The sequence below is a fragment of the Mytilus californianus genome, unplaced genomic scaffold, assembly GCF_021869535.1.
Source record: "Mytilus californianus isolate M0D057914Y unplaced genomic scaffold, xbMytCali1.0.p SCAF_6, whole genome shotgun sequence".
NCBI classification, from domain to species: Eukaryota; Metazoa; Mollusca; class Bivalvia; order Mytilida; family Mytilidae; genus Mytilus; species Mytilus californianus.
In genome coordinates this window covers 9,826,122-9,848,965 of record NW_026262712.1, presented here as the reverse complement: position 1 = coordinate 9,848,965, position 22,844 = coordinate 9,826,122, and the positions used below count along the sequence as shown (strand labels likewise).

At 32.9% G+C, this 22,844-nt stretch overlaps 2 protein-coding genes across 2 annotated transcripts in view; one reads left to right on the top strand and one right to left on the bottom strand.

The window, feature by feature from the left end:
• LOC127704367 (toll-like receptor 4) overlaps nt 1-22,844 on the bottom strand; it is a 196,407-nt gene that overhangs the window by 39,407 nt on the left and 134,156 nt on the right. The gene's annotated exons all lie outside the window — the stretch shown is intronic.
• Nucleotides 7,448-22,776, top strand: LOC127704365 (uncharacterized). The gene is made up of 4 exons (XM_052208397.1): nt 7,448-7,869; nt 13,902-14,131; nt 17,156-17,483; nt 19,983-22,776. The coding sequence occupies exons 1-4, from the start codon at nt 7,647-7,649 to the stop codon at nt 22,430-22,432; spliced, it is 3,231 nt and encodes a 1,076-aa protein (XP_052064357.1). The 5' UTR covers nt 7,448-7,646; the 3' UTR covers nt 22,433-22,776.

Below are 22,844 nucleotides of genomic sequence, written 5' to 3'. Positions count from 1 at the left end.
CATTTCCTTATTGTTGAACACTCAGCCGCCCACCTATCGCCTCAAGGATTTCAGCGGCGAGGAAATTCAGGGTTCCTTCTATGAGCCCGAACTTCAAAAGACTGATCAGGACGTCTACCGCATAGAGAAGATCCTCCGCAGGCGAACCAAGAACGGGAATAATGAGGTGTTTGTGAAGTGGAAGGGTTATCCTGAGAATTTTAACTCGTAGGTCCCACAATCAGATCTACAATAATCCTCAACAACCTTTCCGGTCTCAACCTTGAGACTGGAAAGATTTGGAAAACTAAGCATGCTTCAATTCGACAAAAACCCTCAATGCATCCAAATCCGACTGTAGACGATCGTTTAGGGCTTTGGTGACGGGTTCATTGTCAGTTTCTGGGAGTGGGAGATTCAGCACGTGAAACTTTTGCATATCCAGCTCAGCGTTTATCTTACCACCGTTGGTTAAGGCACATTTTGACTTATCGACTTTACTATCTTTTAGAGTCATCACCTTTTTTGTGAGTTCTCCGATTGATGAGTCATACTCCTTTTGCATTCGCTTGATGGTCCTCTGCATCTGTTTACACTCAGAATCTAATTTATCAATATCTTTCATACCATCTTTCAACTCTTGGGTTACCCACCGTTTTGTCACAGCATCCATGTCCTTGGGATGTCCTAGGCTAGAAATGCGATTGTCGTTCATATCCAAATCCTGTAGCATTCGCCGAAGGGATGCACGCTTTCTTGCATGGGATCCAAACTTATCCATTTATTTATAGAGTGAGAAGACTGCGTCCTCCAGCGACTTTCCGGCCGCCAGCATCTTCAGACAAAAATGACCACACACCACATCCCCTGGCTTCTGCAGTTCATCAGTGTTGTATCAGATCTCAGGCTGTAAATAGTCTACCATCTCGTCAGGCGGTGGCAATCAATAGGAGTCAAAGTAATACTTTGTCGGTCCGCGCTTGTACCAACACGTCCAATGCGTTCCAGGACCCTACTAGCTATCGTGATTCAAGAAGATTCAAGAAGATTCCACATTCGATGCGGCGCGGGCTGGGTGGTAGGGTATCTCGCATAAACACCCCTCTGAAACTTGGGATTCCTAGAGCTTTGACGGCTCTCTCCAATTTCTTATTCGACAGAGGCTTGTGGGGGAGGAGGATGCCGTGCATGTGTATGCTGCTCATTTATTTAGGTATGGGCATTCACACCCGTCAGAGACTGCCAAGTGTAGAAGAGGAGAGATGGGCATCCGTACCCGTCAGAGACTGCCAAGTGCAGAAGAGTAGAGTTGGGCATCCGCATCCGTCAGAGACTGCTAATTGCAGAGGGGTGGTGAGAGGGAGGGTCTCACCTCAGTTGCGGGCGTCAGCGATTCGATAGTGTCCATGGGCGAGAGTGCTAATGCCGTCTGGTAGGATGTGGCGCTTGGTATCCTTAGCAGAGAGGGCGACCTTGTTGATCTCCTGGGTGTAGATCTGGTGGAGATGACTGCGGATAATATTCATGGACTTGTAGACCTCCTGCTGCGTGTCGAGGCATCTCTTGTAGTCGTCAAAGGTGATGTTGCGCTTGATGGTGGTCTTCGCGACTCCATTGGATCTCTTGGTGGCGGCGCCGTCATCCATCTTGTAGGCGTACAGCTTCGGCCGGAGTCCCACAAAGTCGGTCATGCTCTTGCCGCCGCACTCGTCCTTGAACATGCCGATGATCTTCTTATTTGCGCCGACTGGAATTCCGGAGGGATGGTCAGCCGGATAGTTCGACGTGTCGAATTTCTCCTGGACGTGGGGAGCGATATCCTTGTAGAAATCCTCGGTTCGGATCTCGTAGGCCAAGCTGTCGGTGTCGGTGAAGAGCAGCCGGGCGTCGTCGCTATACATCTTCCGCACGAATTCGTAGTGGAAGTCATACATCAGGATCTTCGAAATATCCAGGATGCATGCTCCCAGGTAGACAGGCTTATCGAACTTAACCTTCGTCTTCTTCATATGGACGGCTGCCAGGTTCTCGGTGAAGACGACCCGACGATCGAAGTTGGGCTTGGCCACGAGCTTCAGCGCCTGCTTCTCGTTGGTGACCAGCCGGACATCAACCCTCTTGCGGATATTTTCCATGGTCTTGCCGAAGACCGAATTATTCCTGAGCTTGAAGAAATCTTTCTCTCAAAAGCTAATTATAGCACAATATGATGATTGAAGAGGTCTTGTGGGTTAGTGTTTTTGGTAAGGTATAGTGTGAAGTGATTTCTAAACAGTGAACAAATGAACTAGATTGTCTAATATTATGAAAAAAACGCTTTTGATTCAGCTTGCTGCCTTTCATTCTCATAAGTATGTACATTTGTATATTCTATTCTTTACCTTTTGCAAGCAGAGTGTTAATTAAAGCACTTCATATGCTGAATATTTGATTTATTGATATTTTATTCACTTTTTTCACATATCTTTCGTTACATTTTAAAATTCTTATTGTATTCCTTTTTCGTCCTATATATCATCACGTTATCCAGCATGACCTACAATGCATTGTTATCATATAAAATTTAAAAAAAACTATAAAATATATGATATATTGATTAAATAAAAAAATGGATTTTTGAGATAAGGTCCATTTTGTTGCATGGTTTTCGGAAATATCTCTTTTTAAAATAAACGACTACAGAAATTCCACCAGGTGTTTAATCAGTTGCTTCGTGCTTGTAAAATCTTAATTAACAAGTCGTTGTGTGATAATAAACGTTCATGACAATTACTTTAACAATTGTTATTCAAATATTTGGAAACATTTAAAAGATATCAATTATCGGTTCTATAGTTAATGTTATAGGACACATCTTTAAATTCAGCTTGCCAAACATTAATTGGCACGATTGAATTTGTGTTTCAGGAAGAAATGATATCTAAAATTTGAAATCCTTACAAAAAATATTTTTTAATCTATAATCAAATATTTCTGATAACAAAAGGGTATTGAAGTTAACTCGAGCACGCAGAACAAGTGTTGTACATTGATTTTTTTTATCAAAAGACGCACTACAGCGTAATCGAATTTTAATCATTTAATTCGGGGTCTTATTTAAAAGTTTTATAATGTATTAAGTACAGATTTATATATGGGTCAGATGTTTATTAAGTAAATTGTGTTTTTTTTCATCAGTTTTATTACATGCTTAAAATTGTAATTTGGTAATGAATACGATTGCAAATTATTGGAAGTATCTGCTTTAATTTCAAACAATAAACACAAAAGAATGTCAAAAACAACTTTTGGAAAACACATTTAATCAAGTTAAGTGAAGTTGATATCTCGTAAAGCAAAGCAGAATTTTATTTCCGTGAAAAAAGTATTATTTACGAGCATCTCAGAAACGAAAAGCCCGAAAATAAATAAATATATTTTTCCCGAGTTGTCTTTTTAAATGAATATATTGTTTGTGTATATGTCCTGATTACAGTATTTACCATGCCAAAATAATGTTATAGTTTGGTGTGAATCTATCAAGTCGTATTTTTTCCGGAGTTGTCTTTTTAAATGATTAAATTGTTTGTGTATATGTCCTGATTTCAGTATTTACCATGCCAAAATAATGTTACAGTTTGGTGTGAATCTATCAAGTCATAAACAATTCCTTATTTCACCATCCATATAAAACAAAGTTGATAAATATCATCATATCTGGGTGATGCTTAGAATGATGAACACAGATAGAAAATTCAATATTCTGTGCAGACAATAAAATATACATATCAAAATCATATGCCTAAGCGCTTAACAGTTCTTTGATTAAGCAAATAGTGTATTCATCAATATGTGGCTAAGTAATAGAAAAATGCCTGAACATGCGACGATTGGGGTCAAAATTGCAATTTTGATAGAAGTTGGAAGATATTGATAGAAAGGAAATGTGGGCCAAATTATTAGGATTAACCACACCCTAATAATATCGATCACGTAAAGCTTAACGCAGTAGAAGAGGCCAATTTAGTCAAATTTCTTCTGAAAATATTTCATATCTAATTTTCGTTTATCGTTTTTATATAAATTATGTCTTTTTCTTTTCGTTTTAGTTGTTTTAAATTATGTCATTTCGATATGAGTTTTGTTCTTTGATGAAGGCCGTACGGTGACCCAGAGTAATGCACACTCATTCCTTTTGGTCTCTGGTGGATAAATGTCTCATTGGCGATCATACCACATCTTACATTTATATTGGTGAAACGTTGTCAAAGAGAGAACATGCTGTCATTTATGTGCATCTTATATGAGAAAAATGATTTTAGTATGCCAAAATAAATTTCTGAATCTTTTTATACATCTGTGTTATGTAGTTTTTCCTCATATTAGATTGTATTAACATTCAAAAAATATGAATTCAAATAGATTCCAAAACGAATCCGTTTTATTCTACAATTAGTTATATGTAAAACGATAAACGAGTCCTCAAGAGATTGCTCTTTTAAAAAAATAGATAAAAAATAATAGTTTTGTCATTACAAAAAATGCAAAATAACGGACGCTTTATGTAGTTATTTTCTAATCGTAAAAAAATTAAAACTTGAAATGGGTATTGATTTTATTTTCTTTCTGGTTAGTATACCAACCTACAAAACAATCGTCTCTTAATTTTAATACATTAATTGATTACAAAGGATTTTTTATAATGAATACGTTTTGTATTGCGATTTATATATAATTGTTTACAAAGTACTTTACAATTCATACTTGATGTCTCATTGATTTAAAAGGTCTTTTCTGAAGCAAAGGATCAAAAACTATCTCGAGCAATTTGACTATATACTGAAATTGGATTACATATTCAAATCATTATGTTCGCCATTATAGCAATTTGCTCTCGAATACTTAAAGATTTTCATAAAAATGTACATCGTTACCCTTCACTCTCTGAATCTTGCTAGTGTTAATTTACATACTAGTACTTCGAATGTAGCATATTTGGTTTTTGAGCATTTCATTAAAATTTATTTTTAAACTTCCGATACATTGATTATCGTCATATCATATTTCCTTTTGCTTTTAACCTCCTTTAAATATCTGTTGAGACATATTATCATACAAAATACAAAATAAAAAAATAATTAATATGACATATCCATTAAATAAATTAAAAATCGGAAGATAAGGTACGCTATGTCCAATTGTGTTTTGATGTATGAAATTTTAAGATTAAATGATTATAGAAATTCATCAGGCGTCTTATCAGTTGCATTGTGCTTGTCAAATCTTAACTGACAAGTCGTTAAGGATAAGTAATTAGTCTTTATAAGACTATTCTTTAAATCATTTTGGCACGTTTATTAATTATTATCATCATTGCAGTAATTACACATTTTAACAATAACAATGATTTACAAAAAGCCATCTTCTTTAACACCCATAATTATGGTAAAATGATTAATTATAAATTAATCATTTTACCATAATTATGGGTGTTAAAGAAGATGGCTTCTCTTAAGGAACATGGAAAAAATGTCACTCTCTTTTTTGTTTACTTATACATTGTATATGGTCGCTTTTTCATAACAACTTTTTTATATATGGTTATCGCTACTTTAAATACCCCTTTTCTATCAGCTTCAATATCAAAACTGCTACTAACTTCATGTTTGATATTGATTAAATAACAACAAATACCTAAATGGACGCAAAATTCACATGTCACACATTTCACACAAGAACTAAGGAACACATATTGTTTGTTGGACTAAAAAAGACAAGCTTAACTCGATGAAAAAAAAATGGTAGCTTTTAAATCTCGTTTTTAAATACTTTGTTTGAATTGCTTTGGAAATATTAAGGAAACGTGTATTGTATTATTTTTTTTACCTCAATAGTCAAATAGAATGGCCAACGTAGATACAAATATCTTGTCTTAAGGAGGGATAAATCTTACTTTGTAAAAAATCACTCTGATTCAAACAAAAAATTCTGTGAAACCGACATTATCAAGATGCTTGATTTCTTGATTGACAACATATTTGTTACGTTTGGAGGACGTGTTTTTTAACAAACTATCGGGATTCCCATGTAAACCAACGGTGCCCCTTTTCTTGTCAACTTGTTTTTTTATTCTTATGAGGCTGACTTCATACAGAAACTTCTTAGGAAGAAATAAAAGAAGTTAGCATTACCCTTAAACTTTACTTTCCACTATACAGATGATGTTCTTTTACCTTACTATATAATTCAAAATTTGGTGACTATGTTCAACTCATCTATCCCGTCAAACTAGAGATAAAAGATACAACAGATACAGTTAAGTCTGACTCATATCTTGACTCACATCTAGAAATTGACAATGAGGGTTGGTTGGAAACAAAACTTTACGACAAAAGAGATGATTTCAGCTTTCCAATTGTGAACTTTCCACTTCTATGTAGCAACATTCCAGCAGCGCATGCATACAGAGTATATATCTCCTAATTTATATGATATTCGCGGGCTTTTATTTCCTGTCAGTATTTCCTTGATAGAGGATTGCTCCTCATGAGGAAGCTATTAAACCAAGAGTTCCAAATAGTGAAGGTGAAATCAACCCTTCGTAAATTTTACGGACGCCATCACGAGTTGGTTGACTGTTATGGAATATCCGTTTCACAGATGATAGCGATATGTTCCTGATGTCGTAACCACAATCCCGTTCTCTTTTCACGAATGTGACCTACCGAATTAGACTTATTACCGGGTTTGTAATAACATGGGCAACACGACGGGTGCCACATGTGGAGCAGGATCTGCTTACCCTTCTGGAGCATCTGAGATCACCCCCAGTTTTTGGTGGGGTTCGTGTTGCTTGGTCTTTATTTTTCGATGTTGTGTTATTGTGTACTATTATTTGTCTGTTTGTCTTTTTCTTTTTAGCCATGTCGTTGTCAGTTTATTTCGATTTATGATATTCTTTCACCCCTCTTTGCTTGTTGGTTTAATTTTTATGTTCCCCACTGAAAACCTAATTGAAATAAATCATTAACTGTTTGTATGAGATGGCCAGGGTAAAATGTATTAAAGTTATTCATCTTTCTATCTGTTTGAATAATGATATATACAAATCTAAAGAAGCACAAATCTTTGATTTGTCAGGAAACAGCTTGCAGTTACGTCATATCAAACAATAAAATGAGAATGGAAACGGGGAATTTGTCAAAGAGAATACAAGCCGACAAAAGAGAGGAAAACAGTCTAAGCCAACAAATGGGGCGTCAACGCAGCGAGAAATGCCGGCTTCAGCTGGCACCTGAATAAAACAGTATGAAATGACATCATTTGTTTCAACAAAAATATATCAACCAAGAACAAAAAAAAGTAATTAAAATACTTCAGACAATTTTACAATATTTTATGCTAAAGGACAAAGATCTCTACTAAATAACTGTAGATGAATACTAATAGTATTCACTTATTGGTTTACTTATTTCTATTTTAGGATATGTTCTCCGAATTCTGTGTTGGAAACATGTACACTTTTTAGAGGCGCTATGTATTTTGTTAAAGACAATCTGCATGGAATAAGGATCTAAGAACAAATTTTCTACCGACAAAATATTATTGTAACGATACTTGCATAAACAAATCACTTATAATTCTATACAAAGTGACAAAATATTACCTGATTTAAACAGACAAACAAGATGGCAGCGGCAGCTTTATCAGAAGAGGAAGAAAATTATGTTAGAATGAGCTTATTACTGACAGGTATTTCTCCACGTGCAGCAAGAGCTTTGTTTGATGGCGAATATGCTCCACAATGTCTCGAAGCCTCAATAAAGAAGGAGTATAACAAATTGAGAGACCTTAAATTAAAAAACAGAATAAACCAGTCTCAGTGGAATCTCTTGTTCCCAAGATATCCTGGTAAGCACAATGATCAAAGTTGTATTCCAGGCTAAGTTTAATCTCTATTTCCAATGATGTTCTGGTAAGTACAGGGGTCAAATTTTTCTTCTAGTATTAGTGGTAATTCCTGTCTTAAGATATAAGTATCCTGGTAACTACAGATATCAAAGTAATATATTTTATATATTATATTCCAGTTACAACTGAATACCCTGTCTAGGAAAATTCATATCTCTTTGCCATAATTTCACTCAAAATATTCTGGTACGTACAGAGATGCGTGTTGTATTCAAGTCATGGTGAAGTCTCCTATTTGCAACATATTGTAGTAGGTACAGATGTGAACGAGTAAGAGGAGATTTTGGGTACACATCAGAGAAATAGCCACCCAAAAATGTCATTAATAAAAGAAATCAAAAGATCAACAGAAATTATCAGAAATATGCTATCCACATATATTCTCCTTATAACATAATACTAAGATACGACATAAAACAACCCCTAACGAGGTTCCTGACTTGTGACAGGCATATGCATATGATGCTGGGTTCAGCAAGTTCGTTAATGTCTTTAGTTACGCCAGTAAATACTCTCTAACTTGTCAATTGATAACTTAATTATTATACGGGAAACTGTACACTGCTGTTTAAAAAAGTTTCTTGGCCTTTTTTGCTAATCAAATTTTACTGTTTTTACCATTTAGTACAGGTTGAGGACCAGTGACCGTCTCTTACTAGTTACCGATCTGAAGACATATAGTTTGCTTCATAGTCTTAATCTATGTTTTATTTGATTCGATTACGATACTGAACTTTGAATTTTTCGTTTTTATGATACGTTGTGAGAAGATACGTGTGAGTGCACATGAAGTCACTTTGTGGCGACCTCGATTTGAACAAAAACTTATTGTTTAAAAATACATAATATACCAATGCATGTTTTGAACACAAATTTCTTTCATACGAATAAGGACAGATTTGTACATTTAAAAATCATATCTTTGCTCTTCTTCAATATACATAATTTTGTTTTTGAGTGACAAGTTCAGACTTTGCGAAAGGAATAAAATATTTGGAATATACGGACACAATAACTATGTGATTAATTTCCCAAAGAACCTTCTCGTCTTCCTACAAAAAAGCATTTTATGACAAATATACTAATATTAATAATAAAAAACATTTGAAAATGATGATACGTTGTGCTTAATTTATTGGCTGTCTAGCGTAATAGTCTTTTTCATATATCAGACTAAGCTGCCGAAAGCTGCAATCCGATATGCAGTGATCACGAAAGCCATAACGAAAAACGTTGAAAACTTCGAATCGTGTTTCCTTAAAAAACATCATAATTATTTATATATATTAATTGCTTTTATCACAGAGAGTACACTATATTGTATTATCACATTATTGTATTTTGGTATTTTATCAAAGGAGTAAGTGTACCATTGTAGCTTTTATGTAAATATTATACAATTATTGAATTTTGATGAGGTTGATGCAATGATTTATCAACCCCAACGGCCGAGGGTGAATGTCATATCTCTGGCGTTGATAAATCACTCTATCAACTGAAATTGAAAGTTAACAATTGTTTTATTATATGACTTTTTATCCTTCTCCAATTTTCTAGTATTTTCTCAAGATACTTTTGATCACTTTTAAAACTGCTCCCTGTTTTTATATTAAGTATATCATGTGCTTTTGCAGTTGGTTATTTTCATAAGTTGAAATATTCAATAAAGTTAACTAAAAACATATACAAAAACAAAAGAAGAGCAGAGAAACAAACACGAAGAAGAAAAAGAAAAAAAACGAGAATTTACTTAACGTCGTGAACCTATGTCATTGGTATTTAGTCATATAATAAAACACTTTATAAATATCGCGCATCCAAATAGCTATGCTGTGTATACCCTCACTCGGAACTCTTAAATCTTACATAGTTGCCAGAGATATAAAAACATGTAGACACATCAAAGACAAGTATGAAGCTTTATCAGTTTATGTCGGAAACGTATGCTATAAAACATAATATTACTAACTACCGCCGTACAGTCTTCCAGTGCAGGTATTAACACAGTTCTTGCCAGTAAAAATATCCCTTAATAAAAGACAGTGCAATATTTATCTGAGTGTGGGACCGGTGCAAATATATACGGGGACATACTTTGTTCATGCAAACAATTAGCGGAGCAAAACGTTGATTTGGTTTTTTTAAACAGACATTGGCTAGAGGTATAGGGGAGGGTTGAGATCTCACAAAACATGTCAAAACCCGCCTGTCCCAAGTCAGGAACCTCTGGCCTTTGTTAGTTTTGTATGTTTTTGTTTTTATTTATATGTTTCGGAGTTTAGTGGATGCCTTTTTCTCCGAACTAGTACATATTATTGATTAGGGATCAGCTTAAGACTGCCTACGGGTAATGTATTTTTCTAGCTGTGTTAAAGTACTAGTAATAAATACCCATGTGTGGCCTTTAGTAGGGATGTTGTCTCTTTGACACATTATCCGTTTCCATTCTCAATTATTTATTTGGCGGTGCACATAGCAAACAGTCCATTTTTAAAACGAAAAAAAAATATAAAAAATAAAACGAAAATGTTGCATTTTCAAACTAGAATATATTTGAGCTGACTGGCAAATTTCATGAATTTCGAAGATGTTTTGAAAAAGTTTTTGATATTGACTACCTGCATTTATTTTCATCTTCACAAAAAAAACTCATATGCATTTTACCTATTAATTAAAAGCATAAAATTGCGCAAAAAATAACACAAAAACTTTCTAATTAATTTGTAAGTTCAATGTATCATGGAGTTCTGAAGTTTTATGAAGATCCAAACTATTTTGAAAAAGTTGAAGAACTTTTGAAAGATGTTAATTTGAATTTAATCACAAATGAACTCTTCTGCACTTTTTCATTCCGCGGAAGGAAAACGAAGATGCAGGTGCTGCATTTTTGCACATGTGAATAGGAAGTTCTGTTTTAACACTTGGAAATCACTATTAGTAAAATAAGGTTATGAAACAAGTGAATATTTTCGACTAAACTTAATTTCTTTTGATTGATTCTTAGATATAATATCTAAAAAGAATTTTGTAAATTAAATTAGATTTGACCTACAGTGCTATTCTTGAGTTTTAAAGGAGCTGTCTAGGAACACATCCATTATTTTTTACAGCACAAGAGCTCTAAATATTTGTTGAGGTTTTTTGGGTTTTTTTTGTTTTTTTGTTTTTTTTTATTCAGTGGTCAGAACACAGAATTTACATAAATATATTCTATAATTTTATAAATGACAATGAAAACATCGTGACAGATTCCCATTGATGACCAGAAAATAATTTCAAGTCTTATTTACTTTGTTCCTTTCATATTTCTCTATAAGAACCAGATTAAAATTTAGTTTTTACATCCCATATTAATAGTTTATTACTCAAAATAAATTTTGAAAATAAAAACACAGAGCAATATATATATCATGTATCGGGAAAGATGAAACAACAAATTGCATAAAAAAGAATCCTTTAGTGTATCGGATCAGTTTAAAATAATAGATATGGTTATTCATTTTGAAATAATGTTGAATAACATGTAAACACATAAATATAGGATTCGACAAAAACGGGTATGGACCGGCCAATTACTCATATAGATAAACACTCCTTATAATTACAATTACTGGAAATATAATATAAATGCAGTAAATTTACATACAAGTCCAAATTTCTGATATGTGTAATTTTCTTATAAATATTATTTGATGACCAGTGATGGTTAAAAATTTAACATCTTGCTCTGAAAACAATCAAAATAATTCATACATTTATAAAATTTGAAGAATGCATATTTTAATTAAAAAAAAAACTATCATATCAAGTTTTGATATATATTAGATTTTTTATAATTTAATAGCAGGGCACGAACTTTTTTCAATAAATCTAAGCGAGACAACAACATTTGAGTTTATAAGCAATTGCTATACACCGACCACACCTTCAAATAAATTTTGCACAATCTCTAAAGTTCATCCGTCCAAAGTGCTTTTTTGGATCACCAGGAACGCCAAAACCTTAACATTTGAAATGTGGGGATGAATTTTAAATAATTCAAACACTTTTTAAACTAACTATATTACAGTTTATTTGGTCAACTAGTTATAAAAGTTTTATATCAAAATGATGTTTATTTAAACATACCTTTGGCAAAACAAAGAAAATTGGTTAAAAGAACCACAATGAAATGCCAAACAATACCACGGGGTTTATTAGTTATTGCCATTACTAACCGTAAGTTTGAGTCATAAACAAATTCTTCTCTAAAACCACTGTACGTTTTTCAACTGGTAAGCTGATTAAAATAGTATTTATTTAACAACAATCATATAATAGGATGAATTTAACAATTATTTTTATATCCTATTTGGTCATAGAGCTGTTCGCATATTTAGGTTCTTATTCACCATTTGCTTTCAATAGTAAGCTATAACCGTCAATGATGAAGGTGAATCCATAGAAGCGCGTAGGAATTATACATATTTAAAATGTAGTTTTCATTTCTAGTATTGGGTCGTCACGGTTGTTGGTTATGAGTCTCCAATAGAATCATTAACTCAGTAATCAGTGCTTCATCACAAACTTTTTTTTAGACATTTCTCTATTTAATTTGCCTTGATAAACTTTGAAACTATTGTGAGAGTAGGTTTGTTTTTTCAAAAAAAACTAGTAATTACGATGCGAAATATGTTCTAGTTACCCCCCTTTGGTCGATCGTTTGATATTCTCGCTTAACTGATTTTGATTTGTGTTCACTCCACCTTTTAGTTTTAAAGTGAATTGTTTTTCCTAGTCATTACGTTAGATTTCTTTAGAGTAATAAGATCGAAAAATTTCCCACCCTCCCTCCCTTTTTATATTGTTTGATAAATATTTTTTTTTTTTTTTTTTTATTTTTTTTTTTTTTTTGCATATTTTGCATCAGTGACTTATGCGGCGGATATTTAATTTTTGTGGCCCGCCATTAAATGTATTTTTCTAGCTATATCTGAATAAGTTTTAGTATTTGTATATGTATTGGTATTTGTTCTTTATATTATTGTAATGACTTGTATGTAAAGATTTATGTTTTCGGCCAAATAAATTTATATTATTTTTACAGTCTTTAATGAAGCCAAAAGTAATTAGACTCTCTCGTACAAAGTTGTCATTAAACTAATTTGTAGGTTCCCTTTGGTCATAAAGTTTCAAGTGTTTACGTACTTATACACCATTGGCTTTCAAAACATTATTTTATTCGTTCTAAATGAAGGTTGTTCCAGAAAGACGCTTCGGAATCATACATTTGTAAGAGCTGTTTTTATATTCTAGCACTTAGTAAATACGGTTGCTAGTTGACTATTTGTACTGACATGGTATCAATGGCCTTTAGTCAATGCTTCGTATTTATGATGAGTTTATTGTCGGTACGTACCTGATTTTAAACATACCTCTATTTTTTTTCCGTCGACAAATGTAGACGTTATTGAGAAACTAAGGTACCAACAGCAAAAGTTATCGTAAAATTAATTTTTTTAAGAGTTTTGCATGTTTATGTACTTATACAACATAAGAATTCTTTTGTGTTGTGGTGTGTGCAGTTTAAACATTAAACGGGCCTCTTCCAATCGAAATTTTCTAAAAATTAGTTTTATTTTCACTGTTGTCGTATTCATCATTGTATAACGGTGTCTTATAAATAATCATTGAATAAAACAAATGTATACTGTCCTCATGAGAAACTTTTTTGTGCTAGTATCCCATCACTTGGAGCAATTTTTTAACATGTGCTGCTTCAGAAAAAAATACATTAAAATTGTAATCAAAACATAATTAATGATTCAGTCTTATAGCAATTCTGTATTGATGGAGTATCAGAAAGTTGCCTTAAGACATATTTAAGAACCCACAGAATACCTTTTCCTTTACTGCCACACTAAGATGATCATAATACCTAAACCTGAGTACTGTTCTTACAGACATAATGTGTTTTGTGTTTTTTGTTTTAGATGTCCCAGATTCAAAAACATTTGATATCACTTTGATGATAACATTACTTCGAAATCTGACTCCCATGATTCCTCCTGCTGGTGGATATGACCAATTACCAGCAACTACAGAGACCACACCAGGAGCTGATTTGGCAAGAATAAAATATTACAGGAACTTCTTAGCTCATCTTGATGATGGTAAAATAGACATCACATTCTTCAATACTGCCTGGGACGATATCTCTGGTGTATGTATTGCTATTGCGAATATGCGAATATCATTGTTTATGCTATTTAACCAAACCTTAAGAGCATTACAAGTTTTTGTCAGCATTTGGTATAGGTAATTGTCGAGATGTTTTCAAAACCATTTGACAGCCAATGCCCCTTTAAGTAACAACTGATAATACAGTGTGTTTTTGACGTGCAAAATTCCGTTTAAACCATTTAATTTCATTTTTTCATTTTCATATACTCTTGTTTGAGTCTTTGTCTTAAACTTGAAACTTGAAACTTCAACTAAAGGTTGTTTACATTGATGATCTCTTCAGCTTTTAAACATTGCCTCAAACGTTACTAAACTATGAAAAATACTTTCTCTGAAGCGAAAGTGCAAATCCACACCAGCTTTGGCAGGAATGATTTATTCCTAAATGTGTTCACACATTTACTATGTAGGATTATTTCAGTGCGATTAACGACTAATGGCCTTTGGATCTCTGGTTTAAGAGAAAGGTTATGTTTCGCTTGTTTTATTGTTCTTTCTTATTTAACAATGCAAGCTTTACATTTTGTGCATGTGCAATCTTTCAACCAATGCGGTTGAAATTCATACCTTTTATTATTAGATATATCCTAAGGAAAAATCGGAAAAGTCATTATTGTATCTTCAAAAATACATATCATTTGTTCTGGTTGTTTTGACTGGAATAAAAACAAATATAATTAAATCCACTCACAAACACCTTTGCATCATACCAAATTTAAAATTATAAAAGTACTGAAAGCATGAAATATATTTGTTTTAACATCACCGTCAACACAGTTTTTGTGCAATTTTACTAATTGGGTTCAGTAAATATTTTGTTTTTTTCTTGGGCACTTTCATTTGCAGGCAAAAAAAGATTTTTTTAAACAATTCAGCAGTTTGAATCTGTACTCTTCAGCTACCAATAACTATTATGACTCTTAAATAGGAGTAAACACTTTTTCTTAGAATTAACCTTTAACTGTTTTTAATTCTATGAAATAGATTAAGAGTGCACATTTTCCTCTCATGTAATCTTTTTCTACTTGTTTATTTTCTGTCCACTTTAGTTTAATGTATGTCTATGTGGAATATGTACTATTTGGTATTTTAATGACCTATCTTCCATCGTGTAATATTGTTGTCCTATAAGAACATATTAGCCGCTCATTGGCATAAATAACCTCACGATTAGTTAAAATAATAGTATAAGTATATTCGAATCATGTATTTAGCAGATTCATGTATTGTGAAATGCTGTTGAAGGATTCTACTTCTGTTATGCTCAGGCTGATATCCAATTAAAATCAAACAAAAGAAATGGAACTCTTCTCCATTTCCATTCTAAACGTTATCTGAATTAGAAAAGGTAAAATAATAGAGTTTGTATATTTGAATTGTTCACGTTCATTTCCATGGCATTTGAACATTAATGTGAGTGCATAATTAGTGCAAAATTCAGGATTTTTTGCATCTCATAAACGAGTTTATACTCAAATCATATAAAAAGGAGCTTAGAGATATTTGTAATTTTTCATTTAAAATAAAATCTTTTATGGTTCATCATAACAAATGAACAACGCTAACTGTGTTTACTCCTAGACAATTACTCTGTTCAGATAAAACAGTGCACTTGGAAATTTGTATATTAAAATTGAATGCATTTTATGTTTCAGAAAAAATCAAACTTTTTTAAAATTTTGATAGGCATTTTTTTTCATCACTGTAGATGATGGTAAAAATAACAAACAACTGAGTTTCATATGGTACTGTCCGCTGTAACATTCTTTTAACCACATATTGTTGTATAGCAGAGACGAACGATACCAAAGGGAATTTCAACCTCATAAGTCGAAAACAAGATATCTATTGTCCTTCTATTGTCCATATCAATCAATGTCATACAATACACTGGTAACCTGAGAGGACCATCGCGATTGTATCCACACCCTAGAGTAACAGCGTTTTGCTAACAATTCTTCATAATAAACTTTATATATACGTGTATATATGTAGGCTACATGTTGATAACAATAAGATAACAAATAATCACGGTACTAAACAATTAAAAATAAGAGTCAAGTGAATACATTTCAAATGAGTCATAACAACACAGAAGGCGTGCTATAAAAAAATATTCGTGTGCTACAACGGGAGGCATTTTTTTATTGCTTTTTATTCCTTTTGCAATCAAAATTTAGGCATATTGATTATTTTATTCATAAAATTACCTTAATAAAAGAGAAGTCGGACACCCCTTTCACTAAAATTTTACGAGAGTCCTAAAGACAGACTATACTTATAGCAAAAAAAAACATGTAACATATAAATAATATACCGACGTGTTTTTAAACTTTCGAAAATTATCCCTGACAATCAAACAGGACATCGTCTTCAGTTGACAAACGACCCAACAATTACTTCAAATGATGCTTAATGCATTTATCTTTTAACTTACATCTGTCATGTAAAGCTCGTAATGCCGAAATAAATAATAAATAGCTAAATTAGACCGTGTCATCCTTACATGGAGTACTGTCCATAACACAAAAATAAATTAAAGCACTTATGCAAATCAGTCACTAGTGTTTTTATTCTTCAAAACCGTACCATAGTCTCAGAATCCGTGACCGGATGTGATCTCCTATCAATAAAAGCTATTAAAGATGGTATCATCTGACCGAAGTGTTGAAAATATTTGAGTAAGTGTATATGTGTAAAAGAGGGCATAATTAATGTTAGTATGCATTCCCTGTTAAGGTATGTAATTAAAGGATATAAATGCATATGTCTTGGTAATGTTTATATATAACAGCAGTTATTCTAAATAAAGCCATTCTCAACTCGCACGATCCACTCATGCATCGACACACCGTGTATAACAACCCAGACTAGTGATCAATTAGGTGATATATTCCTTAATCTCCCCAAGTTATAGCCATCAAATATAAGCATTTGTTTGTTTTGTTATTCTCTTAAATGTTTTGTATCTTTTGCAATTTTAGTGCTATCATATATGTTACAGGCCATTGATAGATTAGGAGGACGTATTATGAAAAATGAATGTGATCATTTGAAAACCAAACCTTTGGATCAGACCAATCAAGAAATAATGATTGAAATCAAACATTCCAATGATGAAATCAGGGAATTAAAAGGGTCATTGGAAAGTTTAAAGTTGTCTCATATAGAAATGAAGAGAACCCATGATTCATTACAAAAAGATTACGATGAAGGGAAAAAAGTCCATTCACTGCTAAAAGAAGATCATGAAAGAGTAAAAAAATCTCATGCATTGCTACAAGAAAAGGTGGAGAATTATCAACAGGATACAGTGCCTTGGAATGTTAGAGGTAAACGTTTGGATAATAAAATTGAGAATGGAAAAGGGGAATGTGTCAAAGATACAACAACCTGACCAAAGAGCAGTCGAAGGCCACCAATGGGTCTTCAACACAGCTAGAAAAATCCCGCACCAGGAGGCGGGTTTCAGCTGGCCCCTTAACAAAAATGTGTTCTAGTTCAACGAAATAGGGACGTCATACTAAGCTTCAAAACATATAAATGAACGAAAATTGAAAATCATACAAGACTAACAAAGGATTTTTATATATACGCGATAAATTATAAAAAGTTTTATAAGCTCGAAGATCAGGTTTGTTCTTTTAGAATGTAGAGGTTAACACTGATCGGGATGGTTGATATGTGTGAATGCTTAGTATGAATAGTGTGAAGGAAATAGTCATTTAATGGTAATATCCCTTATAACACGTCAGACATTTAACATTATCAATAGAAAGTGTCCTCGCCGAAAATTCAACAAATGGTGACAATTGTCATTTAACGACAATAACTTACGTGGGGTGTCCACTGATGTTTTCGGTCATGTTGACTTATTTGTATGTCCATTTGCGATCATGTTTTCTGTTAACAGCTTATCTATATATGATAGTGTGGTAGAATATAGTTCAAAACTACAAAAAGAAGGTAAACATCCTACTTTTGCGAGTAATAGTTGAAAATTTCGCTTATAGTGTTTTGTTTCTCCCAATCTTCATTCGTTTCTTAACATGATATAGTAAAAGGAAATTTGCTTAAAACAAACATTTCAAGTCCATAATAATTTGTTTCCGTGAACATTTGGTCGATAGATTCTGACCTGCTATGCAACTTTTACTTTGTCAGTACTCTATAGCTGCTTTAGTTTTAGAGATTTTAGCCGAAAACTGAATTTTACCACCCATGTTCTATTTATATTTATAGTATAAAATATAAATGTATGTCATATGCAAGGAATTTAATCGTCGACATCCAAGTAATAATTATGGCAAAGTTTCGTTGAAATCCATAAAGCTGTTGAAAACGAGAAGGTGCGCACAAATCTCCTCAAAAGGTTTTGTGTACCATATGATGTAAAAGTAAATACTCATAAAAAAACAGCAGTCTAGCTACCAACAGGATGAGTGAGTTGTGTTTTAAACCAGATCTTAGGTTGTAAAATAAAAAAAAAACACTTTATCATAAAATTCTAATTATAATATATTCACCTATGACTACTTACAAAGGAGAAGGTGCGATAAGGCCACGTATTTGGCCCCTTCAATTCAAAATTCACAACGTTATAAAAAAATCAAGGAAATAACATCGTTTAAATATTCATAAGACATTAGTCCGGAAAATTTTCGTAAATCTAGATTTAGATTTTGTTTAATATTATTGCTTTTAGCTTCAAACTTCTTTATTTAAGTCAAAACAACAAATAAAATGCCAAAATGGCATCATTTGGGGTCTTGTCATTTAATGTTCAGATAAGGTCCTAGAATGTTACAATAATTTATTTTTACTACAATTCGAGTTGACAAATATTTAAATGAATGGACAAACGTTTGGGGTAAGGTTTGGCTTATATGAAACCTTCTCTAATACAATGTTCTTTTATTTCACTTTAAGAGATTTTGAGGTTGTCTTGTCACTCAATAAACCACATTTCAGTGAGTGCTTGTATTTCATATATGCCTGTGAACTGTGAATGCCCCAACATATTGCGTTTACGGTGATCAGTTAATACGTTATGGTAGGGAATATTAAAATATACGTACTTTTTTAACAGGAGTGTGGTCCTTAAAAATTGTTCCTACGGAGAAAAGGCGATCAACGACTGAAATTAACACTACAAACGTTTAACAGTCACACCATCACAATTTTAGTGCCCAATAATATCTATCTGTATCGCAACTCACAAGTGACATATTTTCAGTTTAAAATCTTTAATTTAACAGCTTGTGACGTTTTGACTGAGCGTAATTTAAAAATAAGAGGTGTTGCATGATTACCTATAGGACGGGTATCCAACTCATGTGTATTTTTTTAAACAACTATAGTTTGCCGTACTGCCTTCAATAATGAACAAACAACATACCGTATAGTCATCTTAAGTCTAGACATGACAAATTGTGAAAACTATTTAAACGGAAAATATAAACATGTGTGTGAGCGCTCTGCTCCCTCCTTACCTCGGACAGCGTTGTTACTGTAACTATGTAAAACGCCATTAGCAGTTTTGGAAACTCGTTACATTGTGATATTATATGGTTTGATATAATACACAATCGAGAGAAAAAAAATTATAAAAATGATAAGTTGTTATATAATTTATATCTGAAAATGGCAACGCAATAAAGATGATCATAAAAAACATAAGAGTAGTCATATAGACTGATCTTAATAAAAATCTTGCTTTAGGTGTAGCATTATCTTGTAAGTTATATCAATAACTTCAACTTGAATTAACATGATCTTGTGATATTTCAATCTTTTAAAACATATTGACTTTTCTTTAATTTACATTTTAGCACAAATAAAAAAAGATCTTGAAAAATGGAAAAACAAGGAGAAAATGTTTGTCAACACAAGAGCTGCCCTGCAAGTACTGAATGCTATACAGAAGAATAGTTGTGTAACCATAACAGCTAGTTCTGGCGTGGGCAAGACTGCCATCCTCCAACACGTTGCTTTACAAATGGGTGCAGATGGATACGACATACTTATAGTTACAGATCCAGGTGATATTGCCAAATACTACAATCCAAACCAGAAAACATTGTTTGTTGTTGATGATTTATGTGGGAACTTTTCTTTACACCAGACTGATATCAAACTTTGGGAACCAGTAATTGGGCGTATAAACGAGGTTCTAAAAGATAAACAAACAAAAATAATTGTAGCATGTAGATTACAAGTGTTCCAGGATGACAAGTTTGACACCCTTTCTATCTTTAAGTCATGTGTTTGCAATTTGTTATCAGATAACATGTGCTTGTTAACAACTGAAAAACATTCAATAGCTGAGCTATACCTCACCAATAAAGCAAACCAGGTTACAGATTATTATGATTTGTACGATTGTTTTCCACTTTTATGTCAATTGTATTATGAAAATCCTACACATGATATAAAACATTTTTTTCAGAATCCTTTTTCAGTTTATGAAGCACAGGTTGACCAGCTACATAAGAAAGGGTTTTTTGGTAAATTCTGCGTCTTGGCTTTATGTGTCATGTTCAATAATAAGGTGGATGAAGACATATTAACGGAAGAGATTGACGAAAATATAAAAACTGTCATTGCGAACACGTGTGAGGCGTGTAAACTGGATAGAGGGACATCAAGACTTATTTTAAAGGATGAACTGGAATCACTTTTAAATACATTATTAAGGAAACAAATCATTACATATCTATCTAGAAAAACCGATACAGTCATGGTTGATGACGAAGGTAAAACAGACCGCACAATAGAAAAACATACAAATGTATTAAAAACAAAAAGCTTCTATACAGCTATACATGATAAAATTTTTGACTTTTTAGCAACATACTTTGGAAAAAAGATTATCGCTTGTTTGATCAAAAATGCTGACAACCGTTTGATTCAGGAAAGATTTTTGCTTGAAGGAAAAAAGGACACGGATCAGTTTATCACAATTGTTCCCTCAAAGTATCATCAAATGTACATGCAGAGAATTATTGATGACTGGTCCAAGGGAAAACTACAAGATGTATTTAATAATAGCAACATGAAGATACATCAGTTCAGAGAGAGATTCCTGGTTTATTTGAATGAACTGGATGTATTTTACCAAAAACAATTAGTGCATACCGATGATGCTAGGTACAATAAAGCTTTGCGCATGCTTTATATTCAGCCTTATGATAGTGATGTTGTATGTGACAATGTCATGTTATATTGTTGTTCGATTGGAGACATACCAATGATTCAATGGTGTTGCAATCATGGTGTTGATGTTAACCGATTAGGGATTAATGGTCAATCACCCATTACAATTGCTTGTAGATACGGTCATACAGAAGTAATAAGAATGTTGTTAGACAAAGGAGCAGATTATAATAAATGTATCAATCATGGTTGGTCACCTTTAATGATGGCTTGTAGATATGGCTGTACAGAAATAGTCAAGATTTTGCTAGATATAGGAGCAGATTATAATAAATGTGACAATCGAGGTGAGTCATCTTTAATGATTGCATGTAAAAATGGTCAAAAAGAAGTAGCAAGGATGTTGTTAAACAAAGAGATAGATATCAAAGGTGACAATTATGATGAAACATCTCTTATGGTGGCTTGTAGATATGGCCATACAGGCGAAGTAGGTGTGTTGTTAGACAATGGAGCCGATTATCATAAATGTAACGAAAAGGGTCAGTCTCCTATAATGGTATCTTGTGTATATGGGGACACAGAAATAGTACGAATGTTGTTAGACAAAGGTGCAGATCATAATGAATGTGACAATTGTGGTCTGACACCTTTAATGAATGCTTGCCGTTATAATAATACGGAAATCGTAAGAATGTTATTAGACAAAGGAGCAGATTATAACAAATGTGACAATCATAATGAGTCATCTGTAATGATTGCTTGTAAATATGGTAACAATAAAATAGTAAGGATGTTATTAGACGAGGGAGCAGATTTTAATGAGTGTGATGAAAGTGGTCAGTCACCTGTAATGGTGGCTTGTATAAAGGGTGACACAGAAATAGTAAGGATGTTGTTAGACAAAGGAGCAGATTTTAATAAATGTAACAAAGTTGGTGAGTCACCTGTAAGGTTTGCTTGTAGACATGGTCATAAAGAAATAGTATCGATGTTGCTGGACAGAGGGGTAGATTATAAACAATGTGACAAACATGGCACTTCACTTTTACAGACTGCGTTTTTAAAAGCGAATTTACAAATAGTGGAAATGTTGTTAGCTAAGGGAGCAGATTGTGATAATTGAGACAACTTGAAACTTTTGCTGTAAATTCTAATCGGGGCCATATTGGGATATTTTCTAACGTAATCCTCTGGTCTGTCACCTATAACTTGTTTCGAAAATGGATCAGTCCAAGAAATGAAAAGATACAACGAACAGTTTGTCTAGGCTTTAAATAATATTGATTAATATCTTTTGATAATAAGTTCTAATAATAAGTTGCATATTTTGTTTTAGGTATATGGATTTTTCGTCTTGTTTGAGATATATATTGCCGACTGCGAGATATAAAGACCTTTATTCAACAGCAGCGTTTTATAAATCTTTGAATCCAGGTAGAAAATCTGGATTTGTCATACCTTAAATAATGTTACTTGTGTTTTAAATGTTTTAAAGGTTCAGCTTTTAATATGTGCACTGTTTTCGAACTCATTTC